Raw genomic sequence first — 22,679 nt, 5'->3', positions numbered from 1 at the left:
CGGTTATATATAGACAGAAATAGCCTTGGATAATCTAGGGCAGGGGTGAGCAAACTTTTTACGTCAGGCTTCGCTTTTCATCCCTGCCGTTAGCCGCCCCACACCCGCCACCCTGTCTAATGCCAGGCAAACCGACGGAGATTTCAGTTATAGTCACGTGAAAAAGAAAAACTTTTGGCGCGTGTAAGAAAACAGGTCTGGCGAATGTAAAAACTGTATTAAGTCAGTATCAGAGAGGTAGCTGTGATAGTCTGCAGCTTTGAGAAAAACAAGAAGTCCTGTGGGCCCTTATAGACTGACAGATATTTTGGAGCATGAGCTTTCATGGGGAAAGACCCACTTTGTCAGATGCCAAGTGTAAATGTGAGCACACAGACACAAAAACAGTGAGGGGCAATTCGAGAGCAGCCTTCGACTTCCTGAAAGGGGGCTCTACAGAGAATGGAGAGAGGCTGTTCTCAGTGGTGACAGATGGCAGAACAAGGTCTAAAGTTACAGAGGGAGAGGTGTAGGTTGGATATTAGGAAAAACTATTTCCCCAGGAGGATGGTGCAGCACTGGAATGTGTTACCTAGAGAGGTGGTGGATTCTCCATCCTCAGAGGTTTTTAAGTCCCGGCTTGACAAGCCCTGGCTGGGCTGATTTAGTCGGGGTTGCTCCTGCTTTGGGCAGGGGACTGGACTCGATCTACTCCTGAGGTCTCTTCCAGCCCTAGGATTCTATGATTTTTTTAACGAGATGGATAAACCTGAGACCCAGCAGCCAATCGTGCTGTGCTCTCTCATGCCTGATGGGGGTCCGCCCCCAACTTTTCTCACCCCGATCTAGGGTGGGGTCTATTCGGGGTGCTGAAGGAGAACTGGGTTTGTTTAGTTTGTTTGTTGCACCGTATCTGCAAAGGAAAATGATCGTTTTGGGTCGGACGACGTAGCTCAGTCCGACAAAAATCAAAAGGGTTCAGCTTGTCTGCAGGTGTTTTCAGACCTCAGACAGGCGGGCGCTGGGGGGGGGTAAGTAAAACGAGAGGAAATTGTGGAAAGAAAATAGTAGCTGGAAGCTGAGAACTCAGAGCGCTTTGGCTTTGTTTGACTTCTGGGTGCGCAGTCAATGGAGCTGCCTTGACGGGCAGGACGGGGGGCAGCTTCTCCATTGAAGCAGCATTTTGCAGACCCTGCGTTAGCTCCTCGTTGGCTCGGGAGCTGATTTGGATTGATTGGGGCTGTGTGGACAAGAGCCAGGATGGGTTTCATTGGAGCCGATTACAAACGGAACCCGAGGAAGGGAGTCCCTGCTGTGTCTGTTTCCAAACCACTGCAACCCCACAGACGCTGCCGCGGCCAAACAGGAGCAGGGCCCAGCCAGATCTCGCACGGAAATCTCATGCGCTGGGCTCCGGCCCTTTACCATCTTTCATGTTTGGTGCCTCGCAGCCCCTCTTTGCGTCAGGACCCGCTGGGGAAACTGAGGCACGGGGGGCACATGACTTGCCCACAGTCTGTGACAGAGGTGGCAACTGAGCGCAGGTCTTCCAGGTCCGGGGCCGGCATGCTAACCACTAGGCTGCCCTTTCCTCTCCGTGAGACCTGTGGCCCAGCGGCACGGCTGGCCGGCCACTGGGCTCGGAGGGGTAGAGCTGGCAAGGAGCAGTCAGACATATGAGCATGGCTGGGGGGTTTTCAAGGGGGGCAGATTGCTAGGGTGGATTGTGGGGCTGGGCCAAGGTGGGTGGGGCTGGATTCTAGCAGGGCCAGTTTGGGCCCGGGGGGCAGGGGGGTGTTAAATGGGGGGCGGGACAGGGTGGGGCCTGGGGCTTGCTGGGCTGTGGGGAAGGGGCCTGGCTGGGCATTGCCCAGCTGGCTCCAGAAAGCTCTGCTAAAGCAGTGGGGCGGGAGGGCTATGAAGGGGCGACCCCACCCTCGCCAGGGCTCTGCCCACATCCCCACGATCCCCCTATGCCAGAGATGCGCAGGCTGCCCCCTCAATCCCCAGGATCCCCCACATCTGCGGCTTCTGTTCCACCACCAGTGCAACCCTCCCCAGGATCAGGACCCTGCCTTGGGCAGCTTCTAGTGCCCCCTGCTCAGCTCCGGTCCGCATGTCCCCCAGGGCACCAGGGGTCTGGCTTCCGCAGGGATGGGGCAGAGACTGGGAGTGGGTCCAGCCCTGGGCAAGCTGGTGCCTGGTGAACCCAACCAGGAGTGTGGGGGAGTTTCTGGTTTTATCCCCCTTCCTGGGGGCCGGTGGGAGGGTGCTGCTGGCGTTAGGGCTGGCACGCCTGTCCCTCGTGCAAAGGATGCTTGTGACCAGCCTCATGTGCTCGTGCACTGCCTACCATGGGCTCTGTGCACCAGAGCCTTCGCCCCAAGATCACCCTTCCCCACAGCCTGGCACAGTACCCTCTCCACGGCCCCGTTCACCCTCCCAGCTTGGCCAGACCAGCTGGGAACCCCTGGCCCTGGGCAGCCAGCCAAGGCAAGGGTGGGACGTGAGCACATGGCCGGGAGATTGGGTATTAATAGCCCAGCCCTCTGCAAATAGCCGGGAGGGTTGGCGTGTGTGCGGTGGCCGGGCTGGGCTGGGACAAGGGGAGCCAGGGGCCTGTGGGCATTGGGCTGGTGTGGAGAGCGCAGCTGGAGACCAGGGCATGGGGCTGAGCCGGTGCCCCTCCTTCGCTGACATGGTGGTGCCCCCTTGGCACACAGGGCACCCCCCCGTCTCCTGGCAGCACCCCCCGGTGGACAGGCCTGGGGCTGACCCATGCCCCGGAACCCCCCTGTGCACACACTTCCCCCCACCCCCTCTGGGGTTGGTGCCGGGGCTGGGATGGGCACGTGCCTCTCAGCCGCCTGGATTCTGGGGGGTCTGGACTCTTCTTCTGGCCAAAGGCCCCCCGGCCCCTCTGGAGTGGTGCTGATTTGCACCACCTGGGGGTCTGGCCCCATTGCCCCCAGTGCAGTGGGGTTGATTTACACCACCTGGGGGTCTGGCCCCACTGGTTGGGGTCCTGGCCGGGCCGGAGCGGCCGGCGGCTCTGTGTGTAAGTACGCAGCACGCAGCGCAGGGCTGGGGGCAGCCCCGGAAGGATGGAAATGTGGAGCCGGCCCCAAGCCAGTTCCTGGGACCTCGGTATCTGTGGGGCGGGGGAGTCCCTGGGAGGGGCTGGTTTGCACGCCAGCCTGCCCGGGGGGTGCAGAGCTGCGCCCGTCGTGGCCGGGTTCCTCTCGGAAAGCGCCCCCCGCAAACCCCTCTGGTGCTCCTGCCCCGTGCTGGCAGTGCCCCCTCTGGGCAATCGCAGCCCTCGCTTTCCCCCTGCCCAGCGCGAGGCTGGTGCCTGCTGGTGCCACCCCCGGCTGGCAGGGTGGAGTCCGGCACCCCACTCCCGAGGGGCTCTGCAGGCGTTGCCCTGGCTCGTGGCGGGCAGCCTGGCCCATCGGAAAAGGGATCCTGAGAAAACTCGTTTGCCAAGTGAGACGGGAAGGGAGGGAACCTGGGAACCAATCATGGAAACATCCTTGTCAGCCCCGAAAACCAGCCCCGTGCCCCCCGGGAGGGAGATGCAACCTCATGGTCTCTTAAAGTGACAGCGGAGGCACTGCAGCCTCGGACGCCTGGGTCCCGCCAGGACTTGAATCCTATCTAACTGAAGCAGAAAGTGCACTCCCTTTCCCCCTCCATGTCGACCTCACTGGGATCTTCTTCCATCGCTTCATGCTTGGCCTGAGTGCACCAGGATCCTCGTGCCACGGCACTAGTGCCAGGTTTTTCATACTGAGCTCACCAGGATCCTTGTGCTGGGGCACTAGTGCCAGGTTTTTCACATTGAACTCACCAGGATGCTTGTGCTGGGGCACTAGTGCCAGGTTTTTCACACTGAGCTCACCAGGATCCTTGTGCCAGCACACAAGTGGCAGGACATGCACACCCAGCTCACCAGCATCCTAGTGCTGGGATTTGCAACCCCAGATCACACCTGTGAGGGCACTAGTAGTGTGGGTTTCCTTCCCAGCTTCTGACCTCAGGCCGGTGGCCAAGCAACCAGCTGCCAGACTTTCTGTCCCAGCCTGATGTGCCATGGGGCCCACCCAGCAGGCGTCACAGCTGGGCAGGCCCCATGGGATCCACACGGCTTGCTCAATTTCACATTTGTAGCCACCCCTCGTGTACGATGGGCTCCGTGCATGGGCACCAGGGTCTGCTCCCAGCTCACCGGAGTCTGGTCACCATGGCCCAGCCTGGTGCTGCCAGGCCCCAGTGCGGCAGGGGTCTCTGCTGGGGGCAGGGTTCATGGCAAAGGGGGCACAACTGGGCCACGTGGGCATTTCTCACTTTGAGGTGGGGGGATGTGGCTTTACTGCCCCTTTAAGAACCAGGCGGAGACGTGGCTTTTCGGAATCAGGAAGTTGCCCCTCCCGGCCCTGGTCCCCCCCTCCCCACACCCCTCCACTGGCTCCTGCCAGCAGCTCTAATGCGAAGCAGATTGTGCCCTGGCCTGGCAGCAGAGGGCTGCAGGCAGCTCCTGCTTCGGGGGGGGTTCCCCTTTCTTCTCCCACGTCGGAGGTGGGGGGCCTGCCACCTGCGGGTCTGACCCATGCACCCTGCCCTGGGGGTGGGGAGCAGAGGGGATAGGGGAGAGCCCCACCGAAGCAAAGAGGCTGGTTCCTGAGCTGGGGCGGGGGAGCAGGAGGAGGTGGGATGAGTCATGGACCGGAGCTGATGCAAACGAGGGCATTGTCCCCGTGCGGAGGGGCGGTGGGCTGCAGGGGTTACGGGGTGATCTCGGGGGTGTCAGCATTGGGGGTTTTCCCGGGGAGGGGGCAGGGAGCCATGAGGAGGCGCAGGGCATGGGAGAGGCAGTGAGGCTGTGGGAGAGCAGAGGGATCTCAGCCTGGGGTCTCCTGAGCCCAGCCCCTGTGGGAGAAGGGATCGGGGGGTCTCAGAGCTGCTCGAGGGGCTGGCTTAGCCCCCCTCTCTTCCTGCCGCAGCCTCCGTCCCATTCTTGGTCTGTGAGGTTGGCCTGGTCCCGCCCATGCGCCGCGGCTTCTTCTGCGACGACAGCAGCATCCGCTACCCGCTCAAGCAGGCGGAGACCGTCAGCGACACGGTGCTGATCTCGGTGGGGATCCTCATCACCTCCGCCACAGTGAGTCAATGGGAGCGGGAGAGCGCCCCCTGCTGAGCCCGATGCCATACAGCGCCCCTAGTGCCCCACTGGTGCTGGCACCAAGTGCCAGGGGAGAGCGCCCCTAGTGCCGCACTGGGGCCGGCACCGAGTGCCAGGGAGAGCGCCCCTAGTGCCGCACTGGGGCTGGCACCGTGTGCCAGGGAGAGCGCCCCTAGTGCCGCACTGGGGCCGGCACCGAGTGCCAGGGGAGAGCGCCCCTAGTGCCGCACTGGGGCCGGCACCGAGTGCCAGGGGAGAGCCCCACCCCGCCCCATAGTCCATGCAGGAGGGCAGGGCCTTGGTTAGAGAGAGAGGAGGGGGGAATCTGGGTAGCTCACCCCGCAGCACCCCTTACCAAATGCCAGCCAGGCCTCTCGGAGCAGAGCCTTTGGCCCACGCCAGCAGGCTGCCTGCCCTGTGGAGCTCCCTGCTGCAGGCTGTGGGGTAGGGCAGGTGCAGGAGACAGGGCAGGCCTTAGAAGGGAGGTTGGGTGGGATGAGGGTACAGGGGATCTCCAAGGTGCTGGGAGGGGGAACTGGGGAGTGAACCCGGCTGCCTGGCGAAGGGCGTTCCCCCTCCCAGAGGCTCCCCGGGCTTCCGACCCCGGCACCTCGTAAGCGGCCGTCCCAGCGCACCTCTTCCCCTGCAGATCGCCCTGGGCGAGAGCTACTGCATCTACTCCCTGCGCCTGGGCTCCCGCTCCTTCGTCGCCAACCCCTACGTGGCCGTCCTCTACAAGGAGATCGGCACCTTCCTCTTTGGCTGCACCGTGGGTCAGTCCCTCACGAACATCGCCAAGATCACCGTGGGCCGCCTCCGCCCCCACTTCCTGGCCGTCTGCCGGCCCGACCTGGCCCTCCTCAACTGCTCCCACGGCTACGTGGAGGAATATTCCTGCACTGCGCGGCCGTCGGAGGAGCAGGAGGCCAGGTGAGTTCCCGGGAGCGCCGTTCCTCTGCGGCAGGGGAGGGGCCGGCTCTTGGGGGCTGGGGAAAGGGAGGGTCCCCCTCTAGAGAAGCCAGCTGCAGAGCGCAGGCTCGGGCTTGGGGGGACACCCAGCCCAACAGCCGTGGGAGAACCGCAGGGTCCATCCTGGGTCCAGTCCCCCCCACGGAGCCAGCCCAGCTCCTCCCACTGAAATCGTTGTGAAGTTATGGGGTACCTGGGGGGGGCGGTTCTGATAGTGAGACTTTTCCTGGCCACTGTCCTGCCCCCAGGCTGGGTGCCCTGTGTGATGGGGTTCAGGGGTCCCCCTGCACTGCACCCCGTCTGCTGGCAGGAGTGACTCTCACTCAGCAGGTACAACAGGAGGTTTATTAGGCAACAGATGCCCAGTTTCTCACAGAAGCGTCAGTGCAGCAGTCAGAGACGTCCTTCCAACCCGTCCTGGGGAGAGGACCCCGAGGGGTGCCCCTCTGGGGTGTAGCTTTCCCCCTCCTCCGACTGGCTGCCTTCCAGCTCTCTCTCCCCCAGCCTCTAACTGCAGCCCCCGATTCAAAAACCCAGCTCGGCTCCTCCCTCCTCTTTGTTCAGGGCAGAGGTGTTACCTGCCAGTTGTAGCCCCAGGGTCATCCTTAGCCACTGGGAACTGCTCTGCTTGTCTCTCACATCCAGCCTGACTCACACATGCACTCCCCCCACTCCATCACACCCTGTCCTGGTATGCAGGGAGTCCCCATGAAAGGTGCAGAATTTTCCCCCTCCGCAGCATCTGGGGAGATTGGAGATCCCTTACCCAGCTTCTGGGTTACTCCGCCGCTGGGCCAGGCCTGGTGGGTGCCCTGCCAGGGTTCAGCCTTCCACGCTCTCTGCCTCCCCACAATCACGGTCTGCAGCCCCCCCAGATTTCACTGGTGTTTGTGCCCCCTCACAACCTTAGCTCTGCCCCTGCAGTTCTGTGTCCCTGGGGGTCAGGCTGGCATTCGCAGAGCCCGGCTGCTGGAGACAACCCCGGTAAACCCTCCGAGCATCATGTGCCTCCTGAGAGTGGACCTCTGGGGTTCTAACCCTCCCACTTCATGCCCAAGCCGGCTGGGCCAGACCCTGCTGGAGGTGTGTCTGCTCCTGGGGACTGAGGAGTCCTGGTGGTGTTCCAGCAATGGGTTCATCCCTCAGCCAAGGCCCAGGGCAGGCCTCAGGTTCATGTAGAGAGATGGAGAGTCTGCTCAGCCTGTAGTTCTAGCAACCCCCATTCGCAGGCCCGTGGGTCTGGGACTTCCTCAGCTCCCATGTGAGAGGCTCTCTGGGGTTCCCAAGCTAACTTAGCCCCCACCACACCCCTTCAGGACCTTTTCCAGATCTCCGCTCTGGCCCTGCTGCATGTCCGTGAGTCACTGGGCTGGCGGCGTCTCTCTGGGCCAGGGTCCCTCGAATTTTTCCCCCTCCACGTGTGGAATAAATTTTTCCCCATGCACCACAGCATGTGGGGATGTGCACCACCACTAGAGAGAGACACACTGTGGGAGGCTGCGGGCAGCTGCTGAATCTCTCCTGGGCAGCCGCCCAGGTTACAGGAAGTGCTGCTTTGGCCCCCTCGTTGATCGGGGTGGATTTCAACCAGTCCTGGAAGGTCTGTTTGTGCTGGCCAGGTGGGAAAGTCCCAGGCCTACCTTGGTCTGCGAGCCTGCCCTGAGAGCAATCCACCCCTTCCCGGGAGCGGTGCAGCGTACCTGGGAAACTGAAGCACGCGCCGGCTTCAGACCAATCATTCCCCACTTGGCACATAACCCACGTCCCCCCGGGGGTCTGCAGGGGGCCCCCATCCGTCCGACTCCTCGGCAGGTGCAACCTCTTGGTTAAAGGGCCCCGGCTCGGATGAAAGCAAAATCCCCACTGCCCGGAGCTCTTGACGCCACCTGCCCTCTGGTGCAACCCAGTCTGTGCCCACTGCAGAAAATGCCCGTCACCGCCCGGGGTGGGGCAGAACGCAGCCCTGGGCTCGCACCCTTGCAGGTCACGAGGCCGGGACAGCCAGCTCCAGGGCGCCGTGTGTCTCTATCACCCGCCAGGCTCTTGTGGTGGTTGCCCTGCTGCAGGGTCTGCGGCCGAGGGAGTCGGGTCCCATGCAGGCTGCCCCGTCTTGCTGCACTGATGCCCCAGGCAGCCGTGGCGACGGCTTGGGATGCAAGGCAGCGGAGGAGGTGGCAGGTGGAGGTGCTGCTGGATGCTGCTGCTGGCTGTAACAGGCATTTATTTGCCCCCATCTAGGAAATCCTTCTACTCTGGGCATGCCTCCTTCGCCATGTACAGCATGACCTACCTGGTGGTAAGTGCCCGGCCCCTGGCACTGACCAGCTCCAGAACCCCCCACTGGCAGTGCATCCCCCATCCCTCCACCCTCCTCCTGGGCAAGCTGGAATGCCCCAGGGGTTGGTTCCCGGCCCGTGGACTCCCAGAGCCAGGATGCGTGGCAGGGTCTCCCCACAGAGCCAGGCTGTGGGAGGTCACTGGGGGTGATCCCTGGAGAGAGGTCTCCCTGTAGAGTTGGGCTGGGGGACCTGATTGCCCACCTTAGCCAGCCAGCCCCATCCCAGGGCCCACCCAAGCAGAGTGGCTCCTGCAATCAACTCAGCAGGGAGCAGAGCCAGGAGCCCAGAATAACCCAGCAGAGGGGCCCTCCGTGCCAGGCACTGCCTGCCAGAGGGCACTTGTTAGCGTGGGGGCTGGGATTTTCAGCCAGAGCAGCCGGGTGGGGCGGCAGGACTCCTGGGTTCTATTCCTGGCTCTATTCCTCCTGCTCCTTGTGGCTTAGAGCCGGGGGGGCTGGGAGTCAGGACTGTCCCCAGCTGTGGGAGGGGAGTGGGGTCTATTGGTTAGAGCAAGGGGAGCAGGCCGCTTGGGTTCTCTTCCCACGGCAGGTGGGTGCATGGACAGAAGGGTGGTTCTGTGCCCCAGAGGTTCATCCGTTCCCCAAGCTGCCAGTGGTCTGAGGTGAAGCCACTGCACGGCTGCCCAGGCTGGAGGGTAGCGTGGCCCAATGGGTGAAGCGTGCGTGGTGCAGCTCACCCTGTGAGAACGGGAGAGGTGTTAACTCTCTGCTGCATGAGCCCGGCCTCTCTCCAGATGGGCGCACTGAGCTAGACCGTGGGGCAATACCTGCTTCCCAGGCTCCCGCTGTAACCACTAGGCCCCATTCCCCAGAGCTGGGGATAGAACCCAGGCGTCCTGACCCTGCTCCCAGCCCTTGTCCCACTAATCCGCTCCCTGCACCCCACTGATCTCCCTCCTCCCCAAAGCGGCTCAACTTCCCCCCCATCACCAGTGCGCCCGAATGGCCGCCTCCCCGCTCCCTCCCGGATGCCTGGGTCCGAGGCTGGCGATGGAGAAGGCCCTATTGTTTCCTTGGGGAGAGGCACAAACAGGCCCTTTATGCATCCCCGGCTGGTGGGCGCGGGTGGGGGGCGGGGAGGGTTGGGAACACGGCTCGGGCGGGGGCCGTTGTGACGCACGACCGCAAGCAGCCCCCAGCTCGGATGCCCTTTGTAATTCATGCTGTGCCAGGGCTGTGGGGTTTGGGGGCTCAGGCCAGCGCATGGGGCAGGGATCAGAGCATGAAGGAGGGGCTGGCAGTGGCCTAGGGTGGGATCAGCCATAATGGGGGGGCTGGGAGCATGCCTGACCCCCGCCTCCTCCCCCAAGTTCTACCTGCAGGCGCGGTTCACCTGGCGGGGCGCCCGGCTGCTGCGCCCCCTGGTGCAGTTTGTCCTGATGCTACTGGCGCTGTACACCGGCCTCACCCGCATCTCCGACTACCGGCACCACCCCGCTGACGTGGCGGTGGGCTTCCTGCAGGGGGCACTGGTCGCCTACTGGGTGGTAAGTCAGAGCCTCTGTCTGCCTGTCTCCCCGCTTTTGGCCCTGTGTCCGTCCAGCCCAGGCAGATCAGAGCTTCCCAGGTCAGCAGCCGAGTCCGTCTGGTTTCTTCAAACATCCGGTCCAAGCCCAGCCCATGCCATGAGCTACCAGGACTCCAGGGTTCTTTCCCCAGCTCTGGGGTGTAGTGGGTTAAGGCAGGTAAGGGGAGTGGGGATCTGGGAGCCAGGACTCCTGGGTTCTTTCCCCAGCCCTGGGATCTAGTGGGTTACAGTGGGTGAGGGAGGGGAGATCTAGGAGCCAGGACTCCTGGGTTCTTCCCCCAGCTCTGGGGTGTAGAGGTTAAGGCGGGTGAGGGGAGCTGGAGTCTTGGAGCCAGGACTCCTGGGTTCTATTCTTAGCTCTGGCAGAGGAGTGGATCGGAGCAGCTGGAGTGGAGTCAGGTCTCCTGGGTTCCGTTCCCTGGGAAGGGAGGCGCTCAAGTGGCTAGAATTGGCATGGCGGGGGGGGCTGGGCGCCAGGACTCCTGAGTTCTCTCCCCAGCTCTGGGACGGGAGCGGTGCCCAGCAGTTAGATCCGTGCAGGGGCCAGACCCTAGGACTTGTGGCCTTGCTGCTGGCTTTTTTGACCTTGGGCCGATCCCTTTCCCTCTCCCACGGAGAGACCGTGGGGCAAATGCTTTGACCCTCTTGGGCAGCGGGCGCTGAAGCCGAGACTGGGGCTCTCCCCACCCCAGGGCAGGGCCAGAGAAGTGGGGGCCATGCAGCCAGCCAGGAGCTGAAGTGCAGAATCACTGTCCCCCACAGGGCCAGAGCCGCGGGCAGCCAGGAAACAGCACAGGAAATGCCTCCGGCTTCACTATTATAACAGGCAAACACGGAGGAAACCTTCCCTCTTCCCAGGGCTCCTGGCCCATCTCCCCTCCCCCGCATAGCCCAGGGGTACTGAGCACGCAAACCCCACAGTCCAGCAGTAGCTTCCTGGTACTACAGGGGAAACTGAGGCATGACAGGGGGCAGCCCCCTGCCTGGGAGCATGGAATAGGGAACCCAAGGAGCTAGCGTCCAGGCTCCTGCGTCCCACCTCCAGCTCCAGGAAGGGGAGCTGGTGGGGTCCACAGAGTCAGGACTCCTGGGTCCTATTCCCGCCTTACGTACTGACTCCCCTGAGAACCGCAGGCCAGTGGATGAAGTGGAGCGTGCCTCAGTTTCCCTCCCAGCTGTGGACTAAATCCCTCCACTCCGCTGTGGCGGAAGGGTCAGGTGCCTGCGATCGCCTTCCCCTTCTCACACCCCATTGTTCTCTCTCCTCTTCCTTCCAGGCCTTCCACATCTCGGGCATGTTCCACCCCAAGCCCCCAGCCTCCCACCTGCCCCCGCTTTGCCCCGATAGCCCGGACTCCAGCTGCCACACCAACTGCTAGGCACGGTGATGGAACGTAGGGCTGCGGGGAGACAGCAGCTGGGCCACAGAGCACGTCCCCCAGTCTGTGAGCTTCCCCTCCAGCAGGGCTGGGCTTTCCTGTGTCGCTCTGGTCGCCGCTGGCTCTTTCCAAGCACTTTAATTTCCTCTTGGATGCCTGCCCTGGGTCAGGCCGTCACCGCCTCTGGAAAGGCTTCCTATCGGGCGAGGTTCTCCTCTGTCCATCGCAGGAAGTCCCGCCTTCTCCTGGCCAGGGCATCGCAGGAAGTCGCACCCTCTTCCAGAATGGCTATCACAGGAAGTCCCACCTTCCTCTACTGTGGACGTTACAGGAAGTTCCAACTTCCTGTGACAGGGTTCATGGCGGGATGTTTGGCCTGCCTCTGGCGCGGACCTCACAGGAAGACCCACCTTCCTCTGGCAGGCGCGTAGCAGGAAGTCCCACCTTTCACTAGAATGGGCATCAAAGGAGCATTTCAGGAAGTCCCACCTTCCTGTGACAAGGGCATTGCAGGAAGTCCCACCTGCCTGTGGCGTGGACCTCGCAGGAACGCTGCAGGAAGTCACACCTTCTTTTCACCTGGGCATTACAGGAAGTCCCACCCCCCCAACACACACATTGGGATTTCTCAGCTTACTGAAGGATTAGGACCATGATTTGCATCTTATGCTTTGGCCACCTACCCAGACTCCGCTACCTGCCTCTCCAATGAGCCTGCTCCTCTCCTCGGCCCCCGGGGAAGGAGGGCTGTGATTGGTGAATGGGAGGGCTGCAAACGGTTGAACATGAAGGATGACCCACAGGCGGCTGGGCCATAGAACTGGGGCCTATGGGGACAGCTCACATCTGTGCCGTGAGCGGCTACAGTTCTCAGATGCTTCCAGGACTCCCCCAAGCCTGGTGGCTGGACTGTGCCCCCCATGCCCAGCCGGGCCTCTAATGTGAATGGTATTTTTATAATAAATGGTACAGACGGTTGGCCAGGCTGGCGCTGGGGCCACACTGGCTCTGCTGCGGGCGGGACGTGGATAGGCTCCCAGGAAAGGGGCTTTCCTCCCCCTGGGACCCCTGCCCAGCTGCTGCCCCAGTGCAAGCATGGGATCAGGTGGGGTGGGAGGGAGGGGCTGCTGGGGGGCGCTGTGAGCCATGGAGGAGTCAATTCCCTATACAAACTCCCATCCCTACCCCCCGGCCCAGCCCCAGACAGGGGCTCGTTTCATTCCATCCTCCAGCCTGCTGATCGGAGGGGTCCAGGGCTGGGTTCGGGGGGCTGTGGGCTGGGCCCAAGGGCTGCCTGTGAAGCTTGAGGGGCAGTAGCCTAGAAGGCTGGGATATCTGGGGGTTGCAGTATGGGACTGAGGGGCACCTGCAGAGCCGGGGGGTGGAGGGGGAGCCCCCAGGAATAGAACAACAGAGAGCTGAGAGTCAGGGTTGGGCTCCTGCCAAAGCTGGGGCAGGTCCCATGGGGGGAGCTGCGGGTGGGAGTGAGGGGCGCGGGCAGGGCCGGGGGGAGCTGCGGGGGGGAGTGAGGGGCGCGGGCAGGTCCCATGGGGGGAGCTGTGGGGGGGAGTGAGGGGCGCGGGCGGGGCCGGGGGGAGCTGCGGGGGGGAGTGAGGGGCGCGGGCGGGGCCGGGCGGAGCTGCGGGGGGGAGTGAGGGGCGCGGGCAGAGCCGGGGGGGGCTGCGGGTGGGAGTGAGGGGCGCGGGAAGGGCCGGGGGGAGCTGCGGGGGGGAGTGAGGGGCGCGGGCAGAGCCGGGGGGGGCTGCGGGTGGGAGTGAGGGGCGCGGGCAGGGCCGGGGGGAGCTGCGGGGGGGAGTGAGGGGCGCGGGCAGAGCCGGGGGGGGCTGCGGGTGGGAGTGAGGGGCGCGGGCAGAGCCGGGGGGAGCTGCGGGTGGGAGTGAGGGGCGCGGGCAGGGCCGGGGGGAGCTGCGGGGGGGAGTGAGGGGCCCGGGCAGAGCCAGGGGGAGCTGCGGGTGGGAGTGAGGGGCGCGGGCAGGGCCGGGGGAGCTGCGGGGGGGAGTGAGGGGCGCGGGCAGGGCCGGGGGGGCTGCGGATGGGAGTGAGGGGCGCGGGCAGGGCCGGGGGGAGCTGCGGGGGGGAGTGAGGGGCGCGGGCAGAGCTGGGAGGGGGGCTGCGGGTGGGAGTGAGGGGTGCAGGCAGGGCCGGGGGGGGAGGCTGCGGGGGGGAGTGAGGGGCGCGGGCAGGGCCGGGGGGATCTGCGGGGGGGAGTGAGGGGCGCGGGCAGGGCCGGCGGGGGGGGCTGCAGGTGGGAGTGAGGGGCGCGGGCAGGGCCGGGGGGAGCTGCGGGGGGGAGTGAGGGGCGTGGGCAGGGCTGGGGGGAGCTGCGGGGGGGAGTGAGGGGCCTGGGCAGAGCCGGGGGAGCTGCGGGGGGGAGTGAGGGGCGCGGGCAGGGCCGGGGGGAGCTGCGGGGGGGAGTGAGGGGCGCGGGCAGGGCCGGGGGGAGCTGCGGGGGGGAGTGAGGGGCGCGGGCAGGGCCGGGGGAGCTGCGGGTGGGAGTGAGGGGCGCGGGCAGGGCCGGGGGGAGCTGCGGGGGGGAGTGAGGGGCGCGGGCAGGGCCGGGGGAGCTGCGGGGGGGAGTGAGGGGCGCGGGCAGGGCCGGGGGAGCTGCGGGTGGGAGTGAGGGGCGCGGGCAGGGCCGGGGGAGCTGCGGGGGGGAGTGAGGGGCGCGGGCAGGGCCGGGGGAGCTGCGGGGGGGAGTGAGGGGTGCGGGCAGAGCTGGGGGAGCCCAGGCCTGGCGTATTAGAGGCTTGGGGGAGGCCGGGATGCAGAGCGATGTCTCTAACCCAGGGAAACAGCTGCTGCTGCAGCCTTGGGGGAAGGCGGCTGCCCTGCCCTGCCCTGCCCTGAGCGAGCGGCTCTAGCCAAGGTGGAAGCTGCGGTAGGCCTGGCGCTGGGAGACATTCCTGGGCCATCCTTGACCCTGGAGCAGTCGCTGGGGGGGGAGCTGGGCTGGGGGCCGGCAGGAGGGTCTGGCTGAGAGGAGCCGAGGTGGAGGCAGGTCTGTGGGCAGCCGCTGCAGCCCCACTGGTGGCTTTGGGGAGGCCTGTTTGACTGCAGCCAAAGAGCTGAGCCATGGGGGGCGGGGGTCTCAGTGCCCACCCCATGCCACTAGGGGGCGCTGTGCTGCATGGAGTCGGTGGGGCAGTAGGGGGCTCTCTCCCCTTGCTGTGCTGCAGGGAGCTGGAGTAGACCCTGGGGTGGGGGGGCTGCACCTCAGGGTTGGGTGACCCACCGCTGGGCAGTGCTCCGGTGTGGCTGCTCACCAGCTGCCGTGCCCCAGAGGTGGCTGCATCTCAGAGCCCAGCAAGGCAGCCCTGCAGAGCTCCTCGGGTGCTTTGGCCCCTGTAGGAAGGCAGGATTTTTATCAGCAGTCCCAGTGATCAAGCCCCCCAGGAGGAATCCAGCTCGGGCCTCTGTTTGTCGTCCTGGCTCCACGGCTGCATGTTCCTTTCAAAGCTGCCATGAATGACTCCTTTATACCCCAGTGGGAGACGGGGGCCGTGTGACTCCCAGCGCTAGGCTCAAGGGAACAATAGCGGGAGCCTGTCATCGCCCCAGGGTGGATGGTAACCCAGGAAAGCCGGCAACCAGCCTCAGGAGAGAAGGGAGAACAAGTCCTTTGTGTACTGGGGAAACTGAGGCACAGAGCGAGGCTGTGATCTGACTACAGTCCACCAGCAGGGCAGCGAACAGTCTGGGCTCCTTTCTCCAAGTGCCACCAATATTCCCACTAACCCTTTCCAGCCACGTGTGGATTTTTCTCCAGCCATGTGTGGAATATTTTTTTCTTTGTGCACCAAGTCCTGTGTGAATGTGCACCACAAGAAGAAACAGACAGACAAAAAACGCTGTGAGTGCTTTGCTAATCAGCTGGGCAGCACTCTGCTCTCTCCTGAGCGACTGCCCACGTACCCAGCTTACAGGGGACCCTGACCCCTGCCGAGCTGCCCCTGCTCTAACCACTAGACCACCCTGTCCGTTCTGTGATCCCACGTGAAGGCTCCTTCCTCCTAATGTCTATGGCAGTTGCTGGATGCTCATGAAAGCCGGAGGAACAGGGAGCTGTCCCATTAGGAGGGGAGATGGTTGCTAAGAGCTGTGGTGGAGATGTGGGTTCTAATCCCACGGCTCCCACCATGGTGCCAGATGCTTCAATCGAGAAGCCACAGCAGCATAAGAACAGGGTGGCTCTGACAGCAGAATGAGGTGTCGTGGTTAGAGCAAAGCGGCTCAGGACTCTAGAAGGAAAGCAGAGGAGGAACCACTGATGTGCAGTCTAAAATATACGGTTGCTGCGGCTTGTTTATTTAAGCAATTGTATGCCAGGCCTGGAGCAGAGGTGGGCGCATACAACAGCCAGAGAAAACCAAAATTGCAGCGCAAATGCTAATACCTACCCCAAAAACAAAAACAATGAGGGGTCCTGTGGGTGAAAACCCACAGGCCGTGAAAGCTGATGCCCAAATAAATCTGTTAGCTTCTACGCTGCCCCAGGGCTCCACACGGGTTTGGCAGAAACAAGCTAACAGGGCTACCCCTCGGATGCTTTTCCCTGCTGGGTCAATTCTGCTCCAATAATTGACTGTGGTTAGGGGCTGGCCCCTGAGGCTTGCCACAACTCCCACGACATAAGGACCCCACTGGTGCATCATTTCCAGGACTACCACCTCACAGTGTATCTTCAAGGACTGAACATTCGCTCGCACACTAAGAACCTGGGCGTCAGCACGCCCTAGTGCTGCTGAAGGACTCCCATTGCGAAGACAGAACAATGCCAGGTACCGTGTCCCAGGAGACTGGTTCTGCATTTGAAACGTGGCCCGTGCTGAGGAAAAATGGGCACCTACCCCCTTGCCCTTTCCCAAGGTGAAGCCAGCTCTGGATGGGACCCCAAACTGATGCAGTTGGCGTCCGTTCTCCCTGGCGATAGATCCAAGGTGGAACAGGTTCTTCTAATACCTCCCAGACTGCCCAGAATAAATGGCAGCCAAAGAGTTTGACTCAGGCCTTGCAGATGCAAAGAAGTGGGGTTGGGAGAGCTTCGCACCAGCCAACAGCTGTGAGCAGAAGAGATGCGGGGAGAAGGCCCACCCAGCTGTCCTTAACAAAGCACAGCTGTTAGCTTGGGACTCCCCAGCTGGGAGGCAGAACCAGTGTGCCAAGTTCCAGAGAAGCCGGACCCAGTCACGCACTCCCATGGGCCTGTGGCTGTTTTCGAGCTACAGTTCCAGGAGGGGACGGACAGACACAAAGCCGAGGGCAAAAGCTGGGCTGGTGGGATCGGGTCCCTTGGCAGGGCCTGGCCCTTTGCGCTCAGCCCTGGCTGGGGCACCCCCAGGCTCTCGGCAAGGGGTGCGTGGATAGACAGAGAAGCTCAATCCCTGGGCCTCATCCTGCTCCCTGCAGCTAGGGCCCTGCTGGGGTGCTGGGGCTCAGCAGATTGTGAAAGGACAGTGCCACCTTCTGAGCTTCCCCCCACAGTCCTGCACAGAGCAAAGGCCTGCAAGAAAGGCGCTGGACTTGGAAACGGGGTGCCTGGGTTCTAGCCCCAGCCCTGGGAGGAGAGTGGAGTGTGGTGGTTAGAGCCAGAATGCCTGCAGTGCAGTGAGGTTTATGGTTGGAGCATGGAGCGGTATGGCACCTGGGTTAGCGCCTCAGATCTGGGAAGGGAATGGAGTCTAGTGGTTAGAGCTGAGAGCCAGGATACCTGTGTTCCAGCCCCAGCCTCTGCCAGGGGAGCAGCATCTAGTGGTTAGCACAGAGTGGCTTGGAGCCAGGGGGCCTGGGTTCTAGCCCCAGCCCTGGAAAGGGAGTGGGGGCTAATGGTTAGAGCAGGGACAGCCTGACCTGTAGTGTGACACCTGTAGCTTAAGGCCCTGGGTTCTGAGGCACACCTTTGCCAGCTCCCAGGCTTGACTCCCCGGTGCACCAGGTGGCTGAGATGGCCCCACCCTCTCAGCTCTATGGGACCAGCCTGGGCTTGCCCTGGGAGAAAGGCACCAACCTGCAAATGGCTGAGGGTGGAGGCCTGGGAACGGAGCCCCAACCTGCCCTGGCAGCAGCCCCCTCGGAGGCTCAGTGCTGGCAGGCACCCGATGCAGCCGTACTGGGCGTGCGTGTGTGCCCACCCCCATCTGGATGTTAATTTCCTGGTTGTTTATCTCATTGTGTAACTTGCTGGCTCGGAATGGGAACAGTCTCTTCCCAGCCTGGCTGGGAGCCAGGCCTGGAGGGAGTCTATGGCATTGGGTAGGGGCGGAGGGAGCCCCTCTGCCTTGCCCTGGGGGCACTTCTTGCAGCTGGTGGAGCCCCAACGCTAACAGGCGCAGCCCTGCTTGAATGCGCCCACTTCTGGGGTGGGGTGAGCCAGTTGTTTCTCAGCCACCCCGCAATGCTGCATAGGAAAGGTGCTTCCGGCGCTGAAATGCAGCCACCTCTGGGGTGGGGCACAGCAGCGGGTAACAGACCACTGCAACACCGCCCAAGGGGATAGGCTGGGGTATTCCCTGCCCTCCCTTCTGCAGGGCCAGAGTTCAGATCACGTCAGCTGCGTCTTCCGGCCAGGATTCAGATGCGCCAGACAGAGCAGGCTGGGACCAGACAAGCCGACAGCAGCGTGAGAGTGCTGGTTCAGAGAGCCGGGCTCAGCCCCAGCTCTACTGCCACAGCCTGGCAGTTCTGGGGGGACTGCAGGGTGTGTCCTGCCTGGCCGGCAGAACACTAACAGCCAACGTGTTTGGATTCAGGGAGAGGGCTGGTGGGGGTCAGCCTGCCTGCCTTCCAGGATGGGAGGGGAGCTGGATTTGTTCCCTGCATTTCGGGGCCAGTGCTGTGTGCCCCTCCCGGGGCCGGCCTTTGCATTCACATTGCACAAGAAGCTGTGTGCGGGGATGATGGAGGGGGCCAGTGCTAAGAGCCAGGGCTCCGTGGGGAGGTTATGGCGGGGGGGTGCTCTCCTGGCAGTCAGGGTGGTGTTGGGGGCACAGAGGGCTCAACAGGGGGCGCTCTCCCCGTTGGGGAGCATTGCCAGGCCCAGAGCTAGCGGCGGGGGGGAGAGGCAGCAGAAAGGGGGGGCATGCTGCAGACCCCCCTTTTGATCCCCCTTTGCATGGGGCCCCTGGGTGAGTGGGGGCAGGGCGGTGCATTGGGAAGAAGGGGTATTTGGCTCAGCTGGAGGGGGGCTGTGCCCATGTCTGGAAAGGGGGGGTGATTCGCACCTTACCCCGGATGTACCCGCACTTGAAGCCGTCCACCCCTTCAGTGCAGCCCTGAGACAGGCCCAGTGGGCAGCTCTAAACAGGGGCTTTCCCCAGACCCTGGGTGGGCTCAAAGTCAGCGCCGGGAGGGGAGGGTTCTAGCACCAGGGAGGGGCTGCCGCACCCCCAGACCAGCCATGGCGAGCCAGTAGGGGCCTCTGAACAGGCATCCCTCACCCTAGTGCAGCGGTAGGGGGCTCTGTGATGCAGGCTGGGGGGCCAGTTGGGAGGCGCTGGGCTCTCACAGTCCCACACTTGTGCCTCACCGGCCCCTGCTGGATGGGTACCGCCCTACCCAGCTCTGTGTCATAGCCCCCGTAGTGCTAGTGTGTAATGGAGATCTACCCTCCCCCAAGTATGTGGATCTATGTGGGGGACTCCTCTCCCTGCAGGGACAGACCTGGCTGGTCCTGGGGCCCTGAGCTGACAGGAACTGGCCCAAGCAAACAAAAAGGGGGGGAATGGGGGGGAAGGAGGAGTTGGGGGGTCACCCTGCAGGCTTGCCGCTGGCGGAAGAAATTAGCACGGTCTAAAGCGCCACCTTGTGGCTGCAAGCGGTACTGCAGCTGGGGATGCCCCCCCCCCCGCACTAACATCCTGCCCTCGCCCCACTCCCTGCCCCCCCAGTCCCCCCGGCTTTCTGTCAGGTGGAGCCGGCATCTGCCCCAGAGGTGATAGGACACAGGTAACTGGGCGTGGGGGGGTCGGGTCATGCCTGGCCTGCAACCGGCCGGATGGAGGTGGAGGCAGGACGGCTCAGCCCTAAAAATACCCCAAAGGAGGCTCCAGTTCCCCGACCGCGGGGCTCAGGTATCACCTGGGGCCAGGGCTGGGGCTGGGGCGCTCGTTCCCTGGACAGCCAGGGGAGGCCCAGACTCCTCCCTGGGTCCTCAGCAGTTTAAATGCTGTGCTCATCCCAGCAGCCAGCCCCTTTCCAGGGCTCTGAGCCTCCTGGCTGGGTGACAGGGCCCGGGCCCAGCCCCGACACTGCAGGAACAGCCCCTGACTCCCTGCAGCACAGCCTCGGGGCGGGCACAGTCTGCCTCGCTTGCAGCTCTTCAGCAGCAACTGGGGCTGCGGGGGGCTGGAAGCCTTCTGGGGACCCCCCATCTGTGGGGCCTCCCCTCCATACACCCCCCACCACCCCAGTGCTCTGGGGCTGGCCTCCCTGCAGGCCGAACCTCTCCCCTGCCACTAGAGGGCCCCAGGACACAGCAAATGCAGCTGGCTCCCAGCCCGGCCCCCATCCGCCCCCTGTTCCCAGGCCTGGGGAGTGGGACTTGGCCACAAGGGACCAGTCCACAGAGGGCAACAGGCTCCGATGCCACGGTGATGGGCACTGCCAGCTAGAGGAGGGCTTCTGGGGCAAGGGCGTCTGTCTGCCTGGGCATACCTCCGTCCAGCCTTCTCTAGACACACAGCTCGACCTGGCTAATCTACCCGGCTCCACGGCTCCAAGGGCAGGGGAGGGCAGTGCCCCGCAAACAGCCTCATCTGGTCCGGCCCATGGTCCACCAGCATCCCCCCGTCCTCGGCCTGCTGTGGGGCAGGGAGGCTGGGACTCTGCGCTGTCTGTCTTCCTGGTACAGGGCCCGTTCTGAGCAGTGCTGGGTCCAGCAGCTCAGCTGCAGGGAAGCGGGGGTTACCTACCTGGGGGGGGTCCAGCTGGCAGGCAGGACCTGGGGAGGCTGGGGGCTGTACCGAATGCAGCTCTCCAGGGCCAGGGGAGGTGGGGGGCCCGGATGCTCCCTGGAGCTCTGGGACTGGGACAGGCTGGGACCGTACTAACCTGAGCTGAGGGCACACCAGCCTCCCTGTAAGCAGAGCGTTGGGGTGGCCACCCAAGAGGGAGTCAGGTTCCCCCCGGGCCAATTAGCAGAGCACCCACTGTGGCCATTGGGTGTATCGTGTGGTGGCGCACGTCCATGCAGGCTTCAGCGCGCAGAAGAAAATTTATTCTGCACAGTGAGGGGCAAAAAACAGCAGGAACGCTGGGCGCTACCCAGGCCAGGGGGCAACAAAGGCCAGTAGCCACATGGGCAGGGGCTGGGAAGCAGCCAGCAGCGGCCACAGTGTGGAAGCTGAGAGAGAGTTGAGTTAAAAGAGATGAGCCCAGTGCCTGGCTTGTGCAGACAAGCCCTGTCCTGCTGTTTGTGGTGTCTGGGGAGTGGCCCTCCCTAATTACTATTACTACGCCATTAATCAACAATAATTAACATTAAGTAATCGTGAAGTCGCTTTGAGAACCTCCCAGTCTTAATAAGTGAGCTCCTGCCTGGACAAAAGGCTCTGATCAGCCCAGGGTGTCCTGACAGCTCAAGGCCCCCCCAAGGGGGCGAGAGGCCCCGTCCCAGGGTAAACCCGTCAGCTGAAGGTGCACCGAATGCAGGCGGGCTCAGCCCAGGGGGTGGCCACCACCTCCCTTCCCCTCCCCTGCCCATCACGTCTTCCTAGCCCAGGCCCAGATGCTTGTGGGTAGAAACAGAAATAACTCACCCAGACAATAGACTCGTGGGGGGGCTGCTCTCCACCCCATCCCCTCAAGCAGGGCTGAACCCAGCCGCTCTGGCTGTCAGACCTGGTGCTGCTGGGACCATTGGAGGCAAAGCAGCTGGCCAGACTTGTGAGTGGGTCATTGGCCCCAGGCCATTCTGGCATCCCCAGAGCAGGGCTGGGCTAGGGTGTCGGTGTGTGTCCAGCTCCTGGCACAGGAGGGGCCCTGATCTCAGTCCGGGTGTCTGCTGTCCCTGGCGCAACGGGGAGCTCCAGATCTGGGCCTGGAGCTGGGCAGCGCCTGGCACCATGGTGCTAGGGTGGTGCACATCTGCCCAGGCCTCTGTGCACAGAACTAAATTTATTCCGCTTGGGGGGGGCTGGCAAAAATTAGAGGGCGCCTTGGCCCTGACCCCACCTGGCATCTGTACGGGCTTCCCTGGCCAGACCTGCTGAGGCAGGAGGCCCGGATGGTCCCTCTGTGCCTGGTGAGGCCTCCAGGACAACCGGCCAAACATGCCATGGAGTTGCAGAGCTGCATGGCCCAGGCCAACCACTCAGGAGATGTAGATGTGTCCCAGCCCTGAGACAATTGGTGGGGAGCAGCCAGTGTCTTCCCCTGTGCTCCCCACCCTAAAATCCCCCGGGGTCCCCTCTCCCTGCCTGCCCCCCCAACACGCGCCCCCGAGCCGGGGCGGCACAGAGTGTAGCCTGCACCCTGAGCTCCCAGAGCCAGCTTGGCACAGGGGGTAAATGAGAGCAAAGGGCACACAGGAGAGCGCCAGGGGCGGGGGAAGCAGGGAAAAGGGGGAGGAGAAAGGTCCAGAGGGAGGGGGAGGCAGAAAGCAGGGGAGGCCTGAGTACATGGGGAGCTGGGGAGAACAGTGGGGAGAAGACGCTGGAAGCGGGCATGGGCAAGGGAGGGGCTGGGCTGGGAGGTCGGGGCTGGAAGGAGGGTTGGGGGCAGGCCGTGTGGGGCTGGGCTGGGAGGTCAGGGCTGGAGGGAGAGTTGGGGGCAGACCGTGTGGGGCTGGGCTGTGGTGAGAGGTTCCCATCATGCATGTGGGAGTGAACAGACCACCCGGATACCAGGCATGGTGGGTAGGGCAATTCCCAGCATGCCCTGGGGGGTCGTGACTGGAAGGGGGCGCTGGGCATGCTGAGCTGGGGAAGTGGCTGGCTGGTGGCCAGGGGTGGATCTGGGGCCTCTCTCCTCTAAGGTGCCAGGTCCTTCCCCCATCCCCTGGCGAGGCTGATTTAGGCGAACCTGGGCTGGGACCTGCAGTAGCAGGGGCCGGACCCAGACCCAGCTGAGCCCGTTTCTGGGTTGATCTACCCTGGCAGCCCTGAAGGTGAAGGAGCTGTGGATTTTCTGGTGGGCTCACGTGGGCGGGAAGCCCAGGGGTCTGGGGCTGTTCCCCTGCAGCGTATCACTTTCCTCCAGCGCACACTGCTCAGGGAAACCTGGTACCTTTGCCCAGAGTTCACTCACTTGCTGTCCATGTGCAGAATA

At 63.6% G+C, this 22,679-nt stretch overlaps 1 protein-coding gene across 1 annotated transcript in view; it reads left to right on the top strand.

The window, feature by feature from the left end:
* TUBB4A (tubulin beta 4A class IVa) overlaps window positions 1-22,679 on the top strand; it is a 38,278-nt gene that overhangs the window by 2,902 nt on the left and 12,697 nt on the right. The window contains exons 3-6 of the mRNA XM_074979442.1: window positions 4,983-5,140; window positions 5,811-6,091; window positions 8,369-8,426; window positions 9,800-9,976. Of these exons, the coding sequence (XP_074835543.1) occupies window positions 4,983-5,140; window positions 5,811-6,091; window positions 8,369-8,426; window positions 9,800-9,976 (674 nt within the window). The remainder of the gene's footprint in view (window positions 1-4,982; window positions 5,141-5,810; window positions 6,092-8,368; window positions 8,427-9,799; window positions 9,977-22,679) is intronic.

Source organism: Carettochelys insculpta, chromosome 29 (genome assembly GCF_033958435.1).
Source record: "Carettochelys insculpta isolate YL-2023 chromosome 29, ASM3395843v1, whole genome shotgun sequence".
NCBI classification, from domain to species: Eukaryota; Metazoa; Chordata; order Testudines; family Carettochelyidae; genus Carettochelys; species Carettochelys insculpta.
This window is presented reverse-complemented; position numbering and strand designations above follow the sequence as displayed.